Below are 21,730 nucleotides of genomic sequence, written 5' to 3' on the forward strand. Positions count from 1 at the left end.
AGCCCCCCCAACACTCAGTTTATTCCCAACCCAAGTGCTTCCGTGCTCCAGTTCATAGCACAAATGCACCTCCCATCTATGCTCGGGGCCCCAAGTGTCAGTGCCTCTCTGCTTGGCTGCAGTTTCGTGGGCACTGGAGCCAAAGCGCTCCCCCATACTGACGTTCGACCTCGAGGGTGGAGGCTCGTCGGCAGTGATGATTCTGACCCCCCCCCCTTTTACCTCCCTCCACCATTACCCTCGGTTTCACATGGATTCTCTCCAGTCTTATAAAGAAAGACTGCATGAGGTCCCAGCAGCTGTTTGTTCCTCTTGCTCCAAGGACCTCCCAAGTTGGTCCACAATGTGCAACCTCCCTTAGGTACTGGATGCTTTACCATCCATGGTACTACTGTTAGCAACAGCGACCTGGCGGCTTTATTACTGGATCAATGCTAGAAGAAGCGCCCTCACAAACCTCCAGAGCAGACTCACATGGCTCTGCCATCGGCTCCGAATATCAGCATCTCTATCCATCCTCTGACTGTTTCGATGCAGATCAAGCCTTGCCTACCTCCACAACTGTTTCTTTACCCTGAGCTTCATGGTCTCTGCCTTTACCATCGGATGACCCTAATTCCTATGGTGGCTGCATGAAAGCATTAGGCTGTACCCTGACGCTTTCTCCTATCAGCTTCAACCCTCGACCACTGCAATGGTGTTTGACATCATTTCACTTGACATTTGCTGTTTTAGCCCCCCCCCCCTTACAGCAGTAGTGCCATAAAGGGTTAAGAAGTTTGCACTACACTGATCCTTACTCCAAGTCCCTCTCCTTGACCGGATCATAGGTGTACAATACATGAACTGGGGGCTGAACTCTCTCTTTCTAACCCCCCTTTTTGTGTGTGGGGGGGAGAGGGAAATTGACACCTTGGGCAAGACATTTTATTCTGCTGGTATCCAGGCGTTAAGACCCTCCGCTGCTCCACTCACACCAGCTACTGGCAGTTTATGTTTGGGCAACAACTCTCAGAAGCACTGTCTCCCCTCCCCCCCCCCCCCAGTATGTTCAGCTCTCTGCTGTCAAACTGATTCAAAGGGGGCATGCTCTTGTCCTCACAACAACTTATCACTTGTAGTTATGACTCCTGGATGCCATGCATGTCTTCGCTCTATTACCTCAGTTGGGCACTAGAATATATACTGAAGTTTTCCTGCTCAGGGCAGTTGTTGTCCACTCTACTGCAGATACCATTTGGTATGAGATGCTCAGGATCATCACAACACTCTACAATCTGGGTCTGCCTCCAGGTTCTACGCCATCCGGGACACAGCCTAGCACCAACCATCTGAACTCTCCTGGAAGCAGGGTTCTGCCTCAGTACTAACCGACACCTTTTCTCTCTTACCTGAGGGAATGTAGTGCAGCTGCATCGGCTACCTACCGGTTGAAGGCTCATATTAACACCAACTGTCCTCCTGGCAGAAGTCCAGTCATTCCTGATCAGGGACCAAACTCTTCTATCCTTCCAAGTTTCCACCTTCCCTTTCAGTACTTCATGGTATCAAGAACAGGACAGGGAGACCTCTGCCTCATCAGGATCTACAGAGCACTAAATGAAGTCCCTCTAGTATAATTTTAGCAGACTGCCCTGCATGACATCTTCCTGCCAACTAGCGTGAAGATGGGATTGGTGCCCCTGATTTACTGAACGTGTATTCCCACTACATTTCAGTTGGACCACTTCACTTCCTTTGGGCACTTGAAAGCTCCATACATCCTTCTCAAACTATAATGCTGCTCGCAGCCTGCTCTATTTCCTAGATTTAACCACACTCCTGTAACTGTTGGTTGCTAAACTGGCCAACTGTTGGTTGCTAACTCCAAATGGATCCTCATTTACAATGCTCAGTCCACTTTGACCTAGTCCAACACTCTGGAGAAAGAAAGGAAGGAAGAAAGAAAGAAAGAAAGAAAGAAAGAAAGAAAGAAAGAAAGAAAGAAAGAAAGAAAGAAAGAAAGAAAGAAAGAAAGAAAGAAAGAAAGAAAGAAAGAAAGAAAGAAAGAAAGCTATGAATGCTACCCTGTGGGGTCTGCACACGTGCACACATCATATGGAGGGTGCAGAACTTTCTCTTTTGTGCATGTGCTCCAAACATGGTAAGAACACACAATTCTCCATGTTGAACCTCTCTAGGCCTTATGGCCTCAACCACCTCAGCCCGGGCGCTTACCAACCTCCTCGTGCATGTCCTACATTTCTGGAGTTCTGGTGCCTCATAACTCTCTGACTCTCCAGGGACCCCCTGTTGCTTCACCTCTCCCTACTGCCCAGGGTCCTATCCACGGGATTGGCACATAATAGGAGCTCTTTCTGCTTTTAAGGGCATCTCTCCAACTCCCTACCCTTGCTTTTGGATCATTACAAACCAGTCTCTGGTTCCAGAAGATGCACATGAATGATCCCGTGTCAAGAGCTTACCAGCCCTGACTTGGATAGCCCAGGCAAACCTAATTTCATCAAATCTCAGGAGCTAAGCAGGGCCAACCCTGTCAAGTGCTTGGATGGGAGACCTCCTTGGAATACCAGGAACAAGAGGCAGGGGCAGACTGTATCAAGCCACTTATAACCTCCTGACCATGCCAACTACCACATCATTTCCTGGGAACGCTGACGATAGGATCCACTACATTCCTTCAGCTATCACTTGCAGAGAGGTCTGTCTTCATCCTTGCATAAATGCCTCATCCCTCATCTTATAACTGTCACAGATGGGCTATTGCCAGAATGCTTGTACCCTAGTACTGAGAATGTGGACAGATGGTATAGACTTCCACTGTTCCCACATCCGTCCACTTGGGGACCTGAACATACCGATGATTTCTTGAAACTGCAGGGTGACATCACCTCATGTTGAGAGGTTTTTTTCTCCACCCTCCGTTATGTCTCTGGGGTCACTCTCCGATCAACAGCATCTGAGCAAGATCAGAAACATCAGCGATTCTACCTCAGAGCAGGAGTGGATACCAGATCTTAAGAGATGGTCTCCTTTCCTGCGATGCAGCCAATACCTCTACGTGTTCCCATGTCCACCTTGAAATTCCAGGGTAGCCAACAAAATCCTAAGCCATGCCGTCACTGCTCTAGGGCATAACTACGATGGCTTTGCCATCACTGCTTTCCTCTTCTGCGTCGTCTAACCCCAGAGACTCCCCCTGCTTTTCTCCCACCTTTGTACTCCTGTTGTACGGTGGCCAGATACAGCACCACACAGTGTTTCTTTCTCAAAAATGGTTTTAGAGATTTTATTGTGCTCTTTTCAACTGGGATACACTCTGAGTTCTGGAATAATAGGAAACCCTCCGCATATTATTACATTTCCAATTGGTCTAGATCTCTATGCCTCCTGGACGCCTTCCAAATATGGAACTTCCTATTATCTCTAACTTCTTAGCATCATTGTAGGCTGCAGCCTCAACTCCTCGGGTTGGAACATGCCTCCTGGCTACCTTGGCACCTGTTCCTCCATTGATGGGTACCTGTCATCGTCACACTCTTCTATTACTCACTTCCTAAAGGCTTTCATCTTTATGCCAAATGACCACTCCGCCTTGGCATCTGCCTTGCTCTTATCAATCCTGCCAGGGAACCTCTCCAAACTCATGGCTACTGGTTCCATTCATTTCTTGTCATGGGGAGCAGTGTTATTGATGGCTGTCTCTCTCACTGGTTGGATAGCTGGACTACTGGCTCTATGTTATGATACCCCCTTTTCATGATGTGTAGAATATACTTCTTCCCCGCTCTCCAGAAGTACTCTTTCTCTTGGAAATAGAGTCTGAGTTCCGTTTGTAACTCTCTTTCAAACCTTCTCTTCGTAGGTTGGGAGATGAAGAAAGTCTCCTTTCTTTGGATATCAAAAGGGTCCTCCTTTTGTGTTCTTCATTCAACTCTAGAAACAATACTAACTTGTTCTTCTCCACTGTTTCTTCCAAGCTAAACTGTAAGATCTCAGAGACTTCCCTGAGGCCTAACAGGACATCCTGAGCCCGACTGTCCCTTACCATGGGTTGCCTCTTGACCTGCCTTGAGGTCACTCAACTAGGGCCTTAGCCACGTCTCTGCTACACCAGAGGTGATCCACACAAGAGGTCTGCTACACCAGAGGTGATCCACACAAGAGGTCTGCGGAGCTACAATCTAGACCGTTAAGCATACTGCTATGCCTCTACTGTCTATCTACACTAGTGTTTTTTCTAGTGGGCAGTGTGCTCCTGCTGTCTGCTGTGTCTGAATGACCTCCAGCACCCTCCTCCGGAGGTAGGCCTAGCTTGCTAATCTCCCATGGGTGTGATGCACAGAGACCACGAAGAAGATAAACAGGTTGCTTACCTGTAACTGATAATCTTCAAGTGGTCATCTGTGCATTCACACCACCCGCCCTCTTTCCCCACTGCTGTCGGTCCTTTGGCACTCTTTAAGATCATACAGAGGTCAGAAGGAACTGGTGGGATGTCCGTGCCCACTCTGTGAGCATGCGTGGTGGGGTTCTTGCGCATGCCCACTGTAGCTGAGCACAAAAATCCTTGGCTTGTTAAGTACCGATCAGGTCAGTGCAGGAGCGTTTTCTCCCATGGGTGTGAATGCACAGATGACCATGCGAAGATCATCAGTTACAAGTAAGCAACCTGTTTTTTTTATTTCTTCTTCATGGCTTTTGGAAGAATATTTTTGTCCTCTTTCTCCAAATGTATGTAGAATGGCTTTTGAGTTAGTTAACGATTATAACATGTTTACATTTTTGTAATGGATTCTGCTGCAAATAAGATAACATGATTTTAAAAGTTGGAGAGCTCTTCCTAGATGAACCCTGCATATTTTTTATGCTTACACACCTTTATGCCAGTCAGTCTTGTAGATACTGTTACCTCCATCTCCTACCTATTAAGCAGGTAGTCTCTCCAGCACCTGCTTGCTTTAAGAGAGGTCATTTCAGGTTACTGACTTATTCTAGGGCTGCTAATGCTGTCTACAGTGCCAGCGATCTATATAATCTCTGTTAGACAGAATTAATAGTGCATCATCACCATCAGTTCCCTTTAAACCTCTTGACAGCTCATTCCATTGCATGGGGGAAAGGAAATCACTTGGTTGTGTGCTTCAGATCACGTACTTAACAGAGTGAATGAAAGGCGAAGGAACTTGGGCAGATGCGTTGCTAGGAAACCCAGACTGGACTGCTCCTGGGCATCGCTGCTGCCATCTGAGGTCATTGCTCCCGCCCCTCTCCAGCCTTTCCCCATTTTACTTCTTGGGAAGGGTCGGTGACTAAAGGAAATTCTGAATGAGGCAACCTACAGTCACATGAGACCCACAGCAGATTATCTGCTTTAGACAGCACGTAATGAACCATGTGACTGAACACGTGGCCAGCACACACCCCCTCCACTCCCCTATCATGTGTCTTAGAGGGGAAGCTATATGAGCAGATCAAGGCTTGACAAAGTGTGTGCATGCAGTTTGCATGCCAAGTGGGATGCAGAAAACATAAAGAAAGAGCCCAATTAATTTCTCATTGCATCTCCTCAGCAGGGTATCCTTCCAAAAATGACAAGATATTTGGCTGTAGAGTCACTATCTAGCCCTAGAGTGGCCAAATTGCAGCTTGGAAGCCGCATGTGGCTCTTTCACACACATTGTATGGCTCTTGAAGCTCCCACTGCACTGTCAGCCATCTTGGAGAAGACATCTCTGTTTTTAAAATCGCTTCTCCAAGCCAAGCCAGCCAGTGGCTTTGAGAATGCATTTAAAGTTTGCTTTCTTTTCACCTCTCCCTCCCCCATCTTCCTTCCTTCCCTCAAGCATCTGATGTTTATTCTACGTGGCTCTTAAGTTAAGCAAGTTTAGCCACGCCTGATCTAGCCCATTTCATAGCAGAAACATCCACTGCTTCTTCCTAAGGGTAAAGTGCACAATCTTGTCCTGGGTGAGTGAACTTCAAAATTTGTAAACTGGGCCATCTATTCAAAGGTGCATTTGCCTGAGGATGATCCCCATTGGGGACAGGCAAACCATTATCTTTCTGCTCCTTCCCTGCCATGTGGGAGTATGATACAGTACTACCTTACAAGGTGTTTTTAATGATTCCTGAGCAAATATGTGGGGAGTGTTTTGAATCTGCTGAACTGCCACATAAATACTAAACATTGCCACTAATGTTGAGATAGCTTTTGGGGATAATCAGTATGGAGTTTTGGAATGACACAGAATTCTTCATCAGGTTTGCTATCAAACTGCACCAACAAAAGGTGGTCCAGGGAATGAGCATTCCTTCCTTATGTCCTCTTGGAAGCGATTAGGAGTTCTAAGTCATGGACACTGCAGGGGCATGGAAAACCATCAGGACAGATTGGGATATTGAAATGACCAAGGAGCAAGCCAAGCTGAGTGGCCCCTGTAGTGCCACAAGCCTGGGGCTTGAGTTTGCTTGCTCCTGGCTGTTGCGTAGTCCCCTGCCCCTCACCAGACAGCATATGCCCCAGAGAACAAGGCTCATAAGTAACTGCCAGACAAAAAAGTAGATATCCACTGCATGTATGAACTGCTGATATGAGTAAGACCAAAGTCCATTCGATATTCTGGCTGCATTCCAGTTCAGATTCTGCATTCCAGTATAGATTCTGGGATAACAGAAATTGTTCCAGAACAAAGTTGGAGTCTAGCAGCACCTTTAAGACAAAGAAAGTTTAAGCTTTCATGTTCCAGTTTGGTTCCAGTTCAGGTTAATAAAGGCTGCAGGGGAAATGTAAATACCATCACATTGCAAAGCTTGTTTGCATATGTGATAACATCAGAACAGATGTGGGCCATTTCCTAAATAAACTCTGTATATCTGCAATATTTTTGAACTTCTGGAGGTGCCTTCTGCCAAATCAACTTACTGGCCCAACTAGCGCTGTCTGTTCTGACTGATACCAGCTCTGCAAGGTCTTGGGAAAGTTGTTTCCCAATCAACTCTGCTACCTGAGATCCCTTAACTGTAGATGCCAGCAGTTGAACATGAGACCCCTCTAAAGCACACACTGCCATGAAGTCTGATCCCTCCCTTATTTACTGTCTGGCAGTTGAAGCATCTGTTTTGGAGTGCAAAATGTACACTGGAGCAGAACAGGATTGCCAGTGACTTTCCCTGCACTTCTAAGATGATGCCTTGGAACTTCTTTTAAACCACTGGCTCTCCTCTTTCAGCAAAGAGATGAATGGATTTTTTCCTCCCTTTGCTCACCACTCAGTTCCAGGATTAGACTGCTGCCTGCTACGATTCCATCTTTATCTCCCGCACACACAGCCAGTGACCTCAGCCCTGACGTTGCTGCTGGGGCTCTCTCAGTGAGAGTCATAGATGGTTCCTTCACTCTCTGCACTGACACTGTCCTGAGCAGGTCCTTCCAGAGGGGAATCCAGACCAGTCACTACACTGTTCAGAGTTGCTTCTCAAAGACTGGAAACAATGGCTGAAATAGAATTAGACGAGAAGGACCAGGAGATTCTCAATCAGGTAAGAGGATACAGTTTTTAACTTGGAACCAGGCCTCTTTTTTTGTGGAGGGAAAAGAAATCTGTTGGTTTTTTGCATTTGTCCCCCTCTTGCAAAATCAAGATTCTTTAAAGAGGGCACATGAGCACACATGCAGTTTTCGGCTTTAAGTCGTTCCCTTGTCAGTAGAACTTCATGGGGTTGGGTGATGGTCTCACATGAAGATAACTTTTAAAAAGAGTAATCAATAGTTGGTCATCAATGTGAAAATGCTATTGTTGGTAATTAAACCAGATTTCCTGGTCACTTGCATCAATGTTGATGATTCTGAAACATTCTGGACACACAAGCTTGTTGCTAGATGAATGTTCAGTTCATCCTGCCCCCCCCCTCCATTACCATATGAACTTTTTATGCATCCTCAGCTGTGCAGCAAGCTGCTGTGAGAGAAATGTAGAGATCAAAGAAAGGATTCTTTTTAGCAAAAGATAAATAAAACTCAGATACATTAATTTATCTACTTTGTCTGGGGAGCACTGGGATATACTGATACCTGTTTTGGTTTACAATGGATTTGCCTCATGGACAAGTGGGAATCTGAACCCAGATCTCAATAAACCTAATTCAGTACTCTCCAAAAGGATATGGGGTGGAGGAATTTTAAACATGTCAGGTAAATCTGGAACCTGCAAAGAAGCACTGGAGAGGCACCTTCTGCTAAAAGAACCAAGACTTTAATATTCCCCAGCTGGATTCTGGTTCAGGTATAGCTAAGGTTGCCAGCTGTCAAGGAGAAAAAAAATGTGTTGTTCTGTCCCTTTAAAAGAGACTTGATGTGTGATAAAGGGGAGTTCAAACTTTTCATGGCATGGAGGTATATCAGAACACAGATGGCTAGAGGGACCAGTTTAAAGGTTGGCACCCCTAGGTACAGGTGAACCTCTTCTCAGACAGTTCTGGTTTAGGCTGTTCTGTTACTTCAGTGAAATGAGAATTTCCAACTTTTCTTGCGCACACACACTTCCGTAGAAGTATTTCTAACTTCTGCTACTATGTTATGTAATATTAAGCGCTGCAGTTTTGCCATAAGCAGTGATAAAAGAAGCATGTAATTGCAATAAGAGAAAACCACTCCCATATTGTTATGCAACAAATGGTTCACATTTAAAAAGAATTATTTCTAGTACATATTAGTTACTCTTGCCAGAGATTTCAGAAATGTGGAAACATTTTTGTGAAGGGTGGGTCTCAGCTGATGACTACTCTTGATATTCTCAGGTTGCCAACTGGGCTGGATAAAAATTGTTTGTTCCTTTAATAGAGGTTCAATAGAATGTTATTTATCAGATGATGTTATTTACCCTCATGCCATGAAATGCATCAGTTGCTCATTCCCACATATTAAGCTTTTATTAAAGGTATGGGGCTATTTTTCTCCAGGCCAGTTGGCAAGTCCATGATTCTGGCAATGTGATAAAGAGGATTTCCCCAGAAATGTACTGGTTATTTATGCATGTTAATTGGTTAGAATTTAATAGCTTTAAACATACCTGCTATTAAAGCTTAATAATATATCTTCTAATGAGTTAATTAATTGACTCTTTAAATATAAAGTGTTAATTAGCTAAATTCACATGCCTGGTTTTAATTTGCATGAATATGATTTGGCCAGGACCAACAACTTTCCCTCTGCTTCAGCTAAATAACAAATAGTTTATTAAATTATTGTCTCCTATGCAGGTGTGTTTTGACTAAAGATCTAGAAATTAGCATTATCTTTCTATTTTTTCTTATTATTCTGTGTGAGACAATTGTGCAAGTTATTTCAGCCACCATTCCCCTTGTTTCCTCATTTTTTTCAAGAAGGGGGAGTGGAGAGATGAGTGACTTAATACACAGGGTTAGAGAGAATTTTGGATTATCGTTTACAAAATACTGTCTGGACCAAGGACAAAAGTGATTACATAAGATCACAATGGTCCAATAATGCTTATCCAGACCTAATTCTCCTTCTAGGCAACATCAGGTGGTATTTTGAAAATACAATCTTCAGTTATTACATATCACAAGAGAAAAACATTGTCCTTAGGGAAAGGAGGCAAAAACCTGCTTGAATGTCAACCTAACTATTTTGAAGGACTGCAGGTAGTTGCATTGAACCAAAGCAAAACCACATTGCACTTTTTCTTAGTACCAACTGAAATGACACAGAACTGCAAAGACCATGCTTGGATGTTCCTGGGTGTGTGTAGGGTTTAATACCCCTCAGCCTCACCAATGCCAGCAATGTGAAAGGATGAAGAGAAAAACCACATCCCAGTGCATCTATATGCCTACTCTCTATGTGCTCTTCAACAGCCTTTAAATGGTCCTTAAAACAGGAAGGCTTTCTGCCTGTAGTTTGGCAAGGATATGTAGGGTGAGGACTAAAATGGGTGAGAATTTCATGGTGGAGGTTATAAGTAGGTATGTGTTTCGTATTAGCACCAGGGGCATTGATTACCAAATCAATAAACAACCCTGAACCGATGGTGTAATGATATTAAAGAATAGAAGTAAAATTTTCTATCCATGTGTACAGTGTTAGAAAGAAATTACCTGGTGCACTGTGTTCCCCCTTGAAAAAAGTTTTGCAGGTGGAAACTGAGGTTGTGTCTATGATGCTTGAACTGCATTGAATATGCATAGCTCTGAGTAAGCCTGCAAGAGCTAGTTTTCCTCCTGTGCGGGGAGGGTTTCACTTTTGAGTTGACTGCTATTTTTCCTCTCTCCATGCATCCTGGCGTTTTCCAGTAGTTAGCTGGAAAATAGCCAACCCAACATAATAGTTAGAATAGTGACAAGGCTCTGTGTAAAACAGCTTCAGATTCCCTGCTCTGTCATGGAAACTTGCTTGGTGACCTTGCTCCAGTCATTCTCTTGTGACCTATCCTACTTCACAGGGTTGTTGTTGTGAGAGTTAACTGGAGGAAAGGAGACTGCTATATGTTGTCCCTAACCCCTAGAAAGGGCAGAATAAAAATGTACTAAGTAAATAAAGAAGGATTTGTATTTATACCTGACCATATAGGCTGGACCAGTAACATGAGCCTAATGTTTTGCTCCCCCCGCCATACAAGTATGCACTCCAAGATCCTCTATAAATCACTTTCAGTAGATTGATGGCTGACAGCTTTGCATCCTGGATCCTCCTCTGCTAGCACAAAAGCCAACTTTATGGACTCTTAACTATATACCAAAGCCAATTGTGCAAGATCTGTTTGGAAGGCTGTTTTCTGTAACTATAGGTAACCCATACAAATGACATGCACAAACGAATATATCATTACTAATGACGGCAGTTGTCTTTGGTATGTGTTTTATATCTCTCTCTTGCAATGTGCTCTGGATCAGACAAATGCTCTTTGGTAGGGCTGGAGGAATAAAGGGGGATGGCATCAAAGTGGGCCAGAGGAGAAGAAAAGAAAGAGAAATGAGTCCTAGAAGAAAGGCGACACCGTTCCTTCTCATTCTTCTTGGCCCACTGGGCTCTTCCATGTGGCTCCTTTGTGGCTCCTCAAGTTCCCCACCATACATGCTGTCAACAGCCTTAGGGTTACCAACTCTGGGTTTCGAAATATCTGGAGATCTGAGGGTGGACTGGAGCCTGGGAGAGTGGGATTTAGGGAAGGGGAAAGGACCTTGCCATGCAGTCCACCTTACAAAGCAGCCATTTTCTCCAAAAGAAATGGAATAAATGTTCTAAATAAATAAATACATGTATGTTGTCTGGAAATCAGTTGTAATTCCAGGAGATCTCCAGCTCTCACCTGGAATTTGGCTATTCTATTCAAGCCCTGTAGAGGAGGGCAACTGCCTTTTATGCCCCTCCTCAGTTGCTCAATGGTTGAGCCATTGTTGGTAGCCTTGAAGGAAAAGCAGGGCTGAAACAGCAGCTTCTGAGCACACAAATGGACTTTCTGCATTCTCGTCTCCACCCCACCCCCCACTTCCTTCACCCTCTGACATGTCACATGATTATATGGCCTGCAAACACCTGTGATATTTGCCTGGTGGCTACTTTTCCATTGCAAAACATCCCGGAAGTATTAGGGGTGTGTATGTGCATGTACATAAGCTTACCAACAGAAAAGCAACTATTTTGCCTGGCTGGACTTTCCCCCAGAAGTCTTGTGTGTGTTGCCAACATTTAAGCTGGTCTCTCTAGCTATCTTTTTAGTATAAGTTTGAACTCCAGCTAAGGATGCCAACCTCCAGGTGGGATCTGTGGATCCCTGAATAACAGCTAATCTCCAGACTGCAGAGATCTGGAGGGATGGTGGCTCAGTGGTAGAGCATCTGCTTGGTAAGCAGAAGGTTCCAGGTTCAATGCCTGGCATCTCCAAAAAAGGGTCCAGGCAAATAGGTGTGAAAATCCACAGCTTGAGACCCTGGAGAGCCACTGCCAGTCTGAGTAGACAATACTGACTTTGATGGACCAAGGGTCTGATTCAGTATAAGGCAGCTTCATATGTCCATCAATTCCCCAGGAGAAAATGGATGCTTTGGAGGGTGGACTCTGTGGCATTGTACCCTACTGAGGTCCTTGTCCTTTCAGGCTCCATCCCAGATCTCCAGGATTTCCCTTCCTGGATCTGGCAACACTACCTTCTGTCTCCTGCTGGTGGCTCGTGGGACCTGGGAACCCTGTCTGCAGCAAATACCAGGTGATATGATTACCCACTTGGCTCTGGAAAGCCACATTACATTTTTCTCTAGGCCAGTCGGCAATTGAGCCTTGAATCCAGACCAAGGCCTTCAAGGTCCACTCTCTGTACCACTAGGTCAATTGCAACCAGGGGCAACTATAGTTCTGAAATTGTTGGCATCAACTTTCAGTGCAATAGGGACTGGTCTGGCGTTCTAGGCCTGCAGCTTCTGAGCAAAGGCTCAGTACAGGTTGAGCTGCCTGCTTGCCTTCCTTGGCAGCAAGAGAGTGCAGGCTCCAGTTATCCCACAGTCCTTCAAGGAAGAATGCTGTCCTGGCCTTTTGTTCACCTTGGGAAGTGAGGCGGGTCGGTGCTGGTTTTCATTCTAACCCAGTGCATGCGTTCAGGTGCCAAGACTTATGAACCAGCTCCATTGTCCTTCCTGCACGCTCTAACGTTACACATAATTTCTGGGCTCCATAAGCAGGCGGCGCCTGGAGAAGAGAGCTGGCCTGACTGCACTAGCAACAAAACTGGTCTTTTAGCATGTTGGTGAGGCAGGGTGCAGTCTCGGAGTGGTACCCCCTGAATCCTCTGCCATCTTGCAAGCCTTCTGAGGATGAAGGCATATGGGGCAGCCAAATGCTTTGTTTGGGCACTTTCCCATGGAATTAAAGCAAGGGTAGGCAGGGAGAAGGAAGCAGGAAATACATTCAGTTCGATTCCTGGTCACTCCAGTCTTATTGAGTTCTATGATTGAACTGTTCCTTGAATGAGCATTTTTTTTTACAGAATGGAACCCTTGGCAAGCATCCAAACTGCAGGAGCCAGGCAGGTCCTTGCTGCTCACACCCACTTGGCATCTACTCACCTACAGAAAAGTTAATAATTTTTGATAGAATTCCTCTAGGGTTGTCAGCTCCAGGTTGGGAAATACCTGGATATTTTGGGGGTGGAGCCTGAGGAGGGCAGGTATTGGGGAGGGACTTTAATGTGGTATAACTCCACCTTCCAAACCTGTACTTTTCTGCAGGTGGTCTAATCTCTGTCTCTTGGAGATATCCAGTCACCACCTGGAGGTTGGCAACCTTAATCTCACCCATCTCCCCTCTTTGTTACGTGGCTTTTGTCCAATCAGGCACCATGACCACCAGGACCATGTTTTTGGTGGTCAAAGCAGTGATCCCCATCTCACCAGTGAAAAATGGTTGGATCCAACCCAAAATTTAAATTGACAGAAGCTGGCTGGGGCTGATGGGAGTTGTAGGCAAAAAACATCTGGAGAGCTACCATTGGCCACCCCTGCAATAGAGTTAACAACTAACAGGCAGTTTCTCATTCCAGTGTCTGCCATGTGGCTCACAAGGTGGCCTTTGCAAGCTACTGTCTTCCCAGCCTTCTCTCTTGTCACACACCCAGCAATAGAAGTCTATAACATTGCTCATGCAGTTTTGCATTGTATTGTGAATGCATGCAGGGGCCTTTCTAGTGCTGTATTGGCATTATTATTTTATTTACTTCATTTATAGTCCACGTGTTGCTTGCTGAGACTCAAGACAGATTACAAAATAGAAAAATTCAAATGAACAGCCTTCTATAAACAATGCAATAGGACTAAGACTACAGACTTGGAAAACTATGCAAACAAACAAAATTGTCTAAAGCAAGCCATTCCACAATACAGAAAGCTGGATACAAAGATAGAAGACAGTGCAATAAAATAAAGGTGACACATGGAAATATTGCAACAGACTGCAAGCCCTCCACTCACACTGCTTAAGCTTGCAATATATCTGCTGCATACTGCTTTCTGGCCCTTTGTGATAGCTGGTAACTCAATGATTTAAAAGCCTGTATGTGTAAGGAGGTCTTGCTTTTGTTAATTGTATAGGAGAAAAATACAGTTGTCCTAAAAGAAAGTTATTGAAGGTTTGATGCTTCAGCAATGGTACCCTCTGCATGATATACATCTCAAGTGTTCACATGCATGCATTTAGAGGCATTTGCACCACCAAAGACATGATGGATTCATTTCCCATTCACAGATTAAATTTTAGGGATCTTGGGCAGGGAGCTGATCTCTGGAAGATGACGTATCCATACAAGGCCTTTCAGAGGAAAAAAAAACATAGACAATGCAGGGATTTTAGCCATGTATACAGGACAGTGAATGTGCATAAAATCTGTGTGGGGTGTTCACATGATTTTACTTTGTACGTACATTGAGTAAATCTTAGGTTAAATTCAATGCATGTTTGGATGAATGCCCACATTGAACCCATTTAGCAAGGTACTCATCTCTGTTTTTATTTTTAAAAGCGTTGGCTCTTCCTAACAAATAGCTGTGAGTTCAACATAATGTGCGTACAGGACTTGCAATACGTGAGGTGTCAAACAATGGCAATTGTCCCCGGAAAACAGTTGGAGTGCGTGCGCTTGGACTTGTACTGCTACATGTGTTTGTGATTATTTATAGATGTGCATGCGCAACCCAGAGCAACCAGGTGTGGCACCACAAACACTTGAGCCTGGATCTCTGCTTTTCTGCACAGCGGAGTGGCAGGCCTCTCTCCCTCTCCTCACACCCAGAGACCCAGCGGTGCCAGCTTTGCCTCTCTCCTGTACCTTTGGAAAACCGGTCTGATTACTTTGGTTTCATTTCGCAACTGTCAGGAGGTGATTGACATCTGAAGGGCATACACACCAAAAGTTTCCAATAGAACAAAACCTTTCTTGTTCACAGTACTCTGCTCTTGCTCCATCCATCTCAACAAGATTTGCGTGCATCCACCCAGTGGATCGGCTCCAGATTTGCTAAGTGGTCATACATTGACACTGACAGTTAGTGTAGTGTAGCCATGTCCGATTAGAAACTGGGAGACCCAGGATCGAATCTCCATTCTGGTATGGAAACTTGCTGGGTAACTTTGGCTTATTCTCCCTCTCTCTCAGCCTAGACTACAACACAGGGTTGTTGTGAGGATAAAAATAGAGGCAAGGAGAATGATGCATGCTGGCTTGGGTCCCCACTGGGGAGAAGGGCAGGTTATAAGTGAAGTCAATAAATAAAAACAAAAACAAATAAATACAATTTCCCACTTCAATAATTTCCTAAGACTAGTGGCAAAGTGATGTAATAAGAAGCAGATTTCAGCCTATGCTTTCAGCCTATACATACAGTGTTGTCCTAAACAGATTTACACCATTCTAAGCCCCATGGCGCAGAGTGGTAAAGCTGCAGTACTGCAGTCCAGACTCTCTGCTCATAACACAAGTTTGATCCCGGCAGAAGCTGGGTTCAGGTAGCTGGCCTTCCATCCGTCCGAGATCGGTAAAATGAGTACCCAGCCTGCTGGCGGGAAAGTGTAGATGACGAGGGAGGCAATGGCAAACCACCCTGTAAAAAAAGTCTGCTGTGAAAACATCATGATGCAATGTCACTCCAGAGCTGGAAATAACTGGTGCTTGCACAGGGGACTACCATTACCGTTAACCCCATTAAGCCCAATGGTGGAACTCTGCTTAGGATGGTACTGCTAAACTTGCTTTGCTTTCATAGTTTCCCTTAAAGAAGTCTTGAAACAATGGGATTTGTGTGAAAGCCACCTTTTGCCTCATCAGCATCACATTTAAATTGGGCCTAAGCCTTATGTGAAAGTTAAGACAGTTTAAATCTGCAACCTGTGTCCAGGCATTAAAACAAAAACAATTCTAACATCCCTTCACACTTTGGTGCTATGCTGGTTAAACCAGTGTGTTAGCTGAGCAGCTTTTACTGCAAGCGTGTTCAATAGCACCTGCCTCCAGAGAAAGGGTGAACCCGCTAGCGTTTTCTGCCCATCCAACCTGAGCTGTGACCTTTGGCCTGAGATACTAGCACCCATCCAAACAGGGCAGTCCACTTAGTCACAAGGTGAGATGTGGCTGTTCTCAGTGGCAGAGTGGGGAACATATCTGAAGGATATTCCATCCTTTGATCACAATATGGAACTGCTATATTCAGAGACAGTGTACCTCTGGATACTTGTTGGGGCCCATGGTAGGGGTGGCTTTAACTTCCACCTCTTTCTCATAGTTCTTCCGGGGGTATCTGGTTGGCCATTTTCAAATGCTAGACTGTATGGGTTTATATTTACCGTATGTTCTTAATCTGCCCAGAAGTTGTGTATGAGCCACACTGAAAAGCTCCTGATCATTTCAATGGATTTTCCACAGGAGAACAGGGGATTGTGCCCTGTGCTAACTAGTAGAGGCTGCGTGTGTCCTTTCAAATGCAGTGGAACAAACCTTCCTGTTAAGAGTCTCAAGTATATCTGCTGACCCACTGCATCGTAATTTTTTTAAGTCAACACCTAAAAGCAGAAGGCTTTCCCGATTTAGCCTGCAGCATATTGATCTTGTCAGGGGGAACTGGGTAGAAAGGACAATGAATGAGACAACACTACACAGAAAAGATTAAATGATATCCACACTTGTGACACCTTGTACTTAAAGGAGCTGTGCCTGCCGTCTTGGAAACCCTTCTCTGCAAGGACAGGCTCAAGCACTGGGGCTATTTAATTTTGAAAAAGGATGATAGGATAGAGATACATAAACTTTTTAGGAATGCAGAAAGGGGATGGATTTTTGTCTCTGTCATAATACCCAATGAAATAGATGGGTAGTAAATTCAAGAAGTCCCTCTTCATACCACACAGAATAGCTTGCGGAATCCACTGCCACAAGGTATTGTGATGGACACTGCCATAAATGATTTAAATCTAAGATTAAACAAGTTCTTAGAGGAGAATTGTACTTGTGGCTGTTAGCCCTGAGGGCATAAATGGAACCTCCATGCTAACAGGCAGCATGCTTGGAAAGATCTACCATTGCACCTAGTGGGCAGTTTTCCTAGAAGCCATCTGGCTGACTGCTTGTTTGAAGTAGGATGCTGGACCAAATGTTCCTTTCATCTGCTCCAGCAAGGTAGTTCTGATGCACCTTAGGTGGGGTGGATTGGCCATTAACGCCACTGGTGGGCTGATGGCAAGAGAAGTCACTCCCTATTGGTCCCTCGTGAGGTGGGAAGGCCACCACCATGAACTAGGACCACATTTTGCACAGGACAGACAAGATGAAGTTGCTACTGTGACCTAATGGCCTGTGCTTCAGACAAGGCTGGTGGTTGGGAAGGGAGCTTTTCCTCCCTTCCTGTTTTGGGGCTGGGTGGCAGGGCCTTTTTTGGAGCCATCTTGTTCTACCACTCCACCCCTAGCTTTAGGATAGGGTAAAGTTTGATTCCAACAGCATACAGAAAACTTTTCTGTGAGTGGTGAAAAAGACTGATCCATCGTAGCCTGAATTATATTGAAGTCTGAATTGGCAACAAGGGAATATATAATTCACCTGTCAGATTTTCACTTCCACAGTATCTTTGTTTTAACTGGTACCTGTACAAAGTACTTATGAGCTTAGTCTGATAACACAGTGCCTGATCTCAACTGTGCAAAGTTACGGTGTGTAGTTGGTTTGCATGAATTGCGGCAAGATGTAATGGGGGAAAGCCCCTTTGCCTCACTAGCATCACATTTAAATCAGGTCTAAGCCTTAAAGGCTCACTTCCTTATTTGCTAAACCATTCCCTTTCTGGAGTTATCATGATAGATTGTGAAAGAGAATTCTTGTGTGCCCTTGTCTAGTCTTATTCCACATTGGTAATGGCTTACCATAAAACTGAATTGATGCTATTACTGTCCATAGGTCTTTGGAGTGGCTTTCCACACTGAGCCATCCAAAAGGGAGGAATACTTAAAAAAATGAATTATAACATTTAAAAATAAATTACTAAGTTTAAGGTACTTTGGGCAATACAGTCCATCTGGCTAAGTCTATGAGCTGTGACCCATGGGCTAAGGCCGAAAGCTAACAGCTCTTTGAGCCCAAACCCCAGCCACACACAGTATCTTGTTCTCCAGGAGACTAAGTGACAATCATGAACCTGTTGATTCTTTTGTGGGGACATTTCAGACACCAGCAAGGCACCCCAAACGCCATAGAGCAGAAAAGAGAAATGATAGTGAGGGGCATTGCCATTGTAGCTAAAGAGGACAGCAGAGTTGAGTGTGCCTTCCTTCATTTACTTAAGCTACCCTGCAGATCAACATGGGTGAAGAGAAATTCCAGAGAAAAGGGTGGCTAAAGGGTATGCCAGCATCCTACAGAGAGCAATGGATTTATTACAGGGCAGACTGAGACTGCAGACCTATGAGGTAGTCCCATCGAATGCAAAGGGATTTAAATCAGAGTAGACCTAGGATTACACCCTCCTCTGGCGAACTGAGTCGGCGCTCCTCTTTGAAACGTGGCATTGCCCCGGGGGGAGCGAAAGGCACCCTGCACAGGCTCAGACGCCCAACTTGCCACTAAAGCCCCGCCCAGCCCCATTGGCTGCGATTACATCCGTGCAGCGCCGCACGCTAGCCAGCTCCGCGACGCAGCGGGCCGCTTGGAACCCAGCCCAACGCTGGTGATGCAGGCAAAGGGAGGGGGGAAGAGGGCGAGGCGGGCGGAGCATCAAATCCCCAGATAAACTCGCAGACCTCGGGGAACCCTGCAGAGCGGAAGCGGCAGCAGCTGGCGCCTCCCCCCCCCACCCCCATCATCTGACGCGGCTGGAGCTGGCCAGCCTCCTGCTAGAGAGAGCCGGAGCTGAAAAGTCACCCTTTTCGTCTCTCGGTCGGAAAGGAGAGGTTAGAGGCTCCAGGCATTGTCTCGGGCTCGGCCGGAGAGCGGCGGCTGGCGCTTGTCTCAGCTATGCCCTTGTTGAATCGCGGACCCAGTTGTCGCGTGAGGCGAGAGCAACACATGAAGCTGTTTGCGTCTGGTGGGGTTCCGGCTCCGTCTACCTGAGCAGCGGCTCCAGAAAAGTTCTTTCCAAGCACCTGCTGCCGCCCGCTCAGGTCCTTCAGGCGCCTTTGCTCGGGCTCAGCGTCTCGATGGAACAGTGTAGACGGAGCCGGAACCCCACCAGTGTTGTTGTTGTTATAGCCATTGCAAAGCGGCTAGCCGGTGTTCCAGCAAAAGGACTGCTGTCCTGTGCTTGGCAAACGCGAGTTATACTACGGTTAAAGGACGCGTGCCGATCGTTTGCCTCGCCAGTTTCACTTTTAAACCGTGCATTTTGTACTTAGGGATGCCGGGACTGAAGCCGAGCCCTTTGGCATGCGAAGCAGGTGCTGCTCCTCTGGGCGCCTGGGCCAAAATGTTCAGTTTTGTTTTTTTAAAAGCAAAATAAATCTGAAAGCGCAGACACGGGCGTCTTCCCAAAAATGAACGCTGTTTCCACAGCAGGAAGAAATGGCGTTTGACACACACGTGGCCCGCGAAAGTGGCTTTGGAGTACTGCACAATAGTGAGTTGCTGCACCCGTGTGCCACCTCACAGCCCCCCTCCCCACTCGTGCATGCTCTTCTCGGCTCCCCATTAAGAACATTTCTAAAAGGTTCCTTCAATCACCTTAATTAAACAAAAAAGCCCCGTCATAACATTAGCTGCCCGGTCTGCTCTTGCTTCCTGAGCGGGGCGCTGCTCGCAGACTCTACCCGGGCGAGGCGTCTTCCGTGTCCGCGCCTGAAGACTAAGTTTAAACAGAGAGGGAGAGAGAGATGGGGACTCCGGCCACGGAATTCTCAGGGCACGGCACATCCATCGAGGAAGGGCTAGCTATGTCCGCATTCGGGTTCACGGCCTCCTTTGCAATCCCCCCCTCCCCGGTCTCTTTACCAGGATGCCAGAAAAGTTGAACGAAAGAAGCCTGCCGGAGGGGGGAGGGGGGGAAGGAGCTTCGCACACGTTGCCGTCCGAACTGTAACGGAGGCAGCTGAACGGAGGCAGTGATAGAGCTGTGTTGGGAGTATCACAATGAGCCCAATACCCCGGATCACTCAGAGGGAGGAACTCTATTCAACCTAGTGTGGTTTCCCTCTGAGGACGCGCCGCTGCGAGGGAAGCCGATCTACCAGCTGTTGGCTTGCGCGTGCCGGGCTGTGAGCTCCCAGGATCAAGGGGAAGCAGCACGTGGCACCTTGGCCCACCCAAGGCCGGCATCTCTCTCCCCCATCTCCACCCACGTGGAGTTCCCAGAGCAGCCGCTCTGCTTGGGCCGCCTGACTCCTCTTGGGCCGAGGCTCACACCTCACACACCCCTCGGGCCGGGGCCAATGGGAGGAGGCGAGCTGGGTGTATCACGTGGGAGCTGGCCCTGGAGGATGGGAGCGTGGGCCCGGGCCAGCGACTTTGTTCCTGCTCAGCCGCGCCGAGGGGGAAGAAGGTGAAGCGCTCGTGGCGTCGCTGGTCCCTGCCCCGCCGCCCTTCCTCGCCACCAACCATGATCGCCTCGCATTTGCTGGCTTACTTCTTTATCGAGCTGAACCACGACCAAGTGCAGCGGGTGAGCGAGCCGGGGCCCCTGGCGGCTTGCCGGGTTGGGCAGGAAGGGTGGAGCGCTTCGCAGCCGTCCCGAAGCAAGGCTTTTGTGCCCGTCTGCCCGGCCGGCTAGTCCTCGGTTCGGCCAGTAGGTGCCGGGCCTCACGCGTTCGCTTAGCGTCTCCTTGGGACCAGAGGGGCGCTCTGCACGTGCTCGGATTGGCTGCCTGGCTCCCACTTTCGGCGAACAGGGGAGGTCAGGGATGCGCGCTGCAGCTAGAGACGAAAAAGGGATGGCGCGTGTTTGTGTGTGCGTGCTTATGGGAAGTTTCTTTCCCCGGTCCGGGACGCTGGAGAGGGAGAAAGGAAGATAGGCGCTCGGATCTGCGTTTGGCATGGTCGGGTCCTTCTTCCGGGCAAAGGAATGTATGCAGGGGTGGAATTTGACTGGAGGAGGATGGTTGTAACTCAGCTAAACTAAGGAGGAGGGAAGCGGGGGGAGCATCTCTCCTCCAGGACGATCTGCAAGTGATGTATCCTAAGGTTTCCCCCTGTCTGCCTTCTCCTTTCCGCGCTCCAGATACTGGGGGTGTGTGTGCTTCCCTCATGTTGGGAGCAGCAGGGTAATACCGTTTTGGAAGGGAAAGTACTTCTTGGTAGAGCTTAACTTCTCCGCATGTCTTCCGTCGGAGTTGATGCAGAGTTCTGATTGGGAGAAAGCAGCGCCTCCCCCCTCTCCCACCCATCTCCATTTTGAGAATTGTCTGGCCCAGAGGTGCTCCTTTCCAGGAACGCAGGCTGCGGGTGGGATTGTGGTGGAATTCCTTCCTCCATCCCGCCCCCGCACCTTGAAGAATAGCATGGATTGGAGCCTTAATGCGCTAATTTAGCATTGTTCCCTCTGTGGAATCTCGGTCACTTTTTCAAAACTTGCTGGATTCTCAGAACTTTGCAAAACCCTTTCTTTATTTCTAAAGATCTGGCTACCCTGTGGTGGGAGAGGCTGTGGGGGTGGAGCTGAAGATCTGAGAAACATTTGATTGCTTTTGTTGTATATAGTTTTTTTTAAAGTTTAGTTAAAAAAGAATAAAAAAAGAATTCCAGACGAGTAGTGCACT

General features: G+C 46.7%; 1 protein-coding gene across 3 annotated transcripts in view; it reads left to right on the forward strand.

Annotated features, from left to right (window-relative positions):
• LOC132580283 (hexokinase-2) overlaps positions 1-21,730 on the forward strand; it is a 388,522-nt gene that overhangs the window by 321,412 nt on the left and 45,380 nt on the right. The window contains exon 1 of one of the 3 annotated variants that reach the window (XM_060250997.1): positions 7,329-7,542. The exons of 1 other annotated variant lie outside the window; for it this stretch is intronic. In XM_060250997.1, the coding sequence (XP_060106980.1) occupies positions 7,495-7,542 (48 nt within the window). In that variant the 5' untranslated portion in view covers positions 7,329-7,494. Of the gene's footprint in view, positions 1-7,328; positions 7,543-20,481; positions 20,638-21,730 lie in introns of those variants that run through there. One more of the 3 variants, XM_060250996.1, reaches the window with a different exon arrangement.

This window comes from Heteronotia binoei, chromosome 12, assembly GCF_032191835.1.
Source record: "Heteronotia binoei isolate CCM8104 ecotype False Entrance Well chromosome 12, APGP_CSIRO_Hbin_v1, whole genome shotgun sequence".
Classification (NCBI taxonomy): domain Eukaryota; kingdom Metazoa; phylum Chordata; class Lepidosauria; order Squamata; family Gekkonidae; genus Heteronotia; species Heteronotia binoei.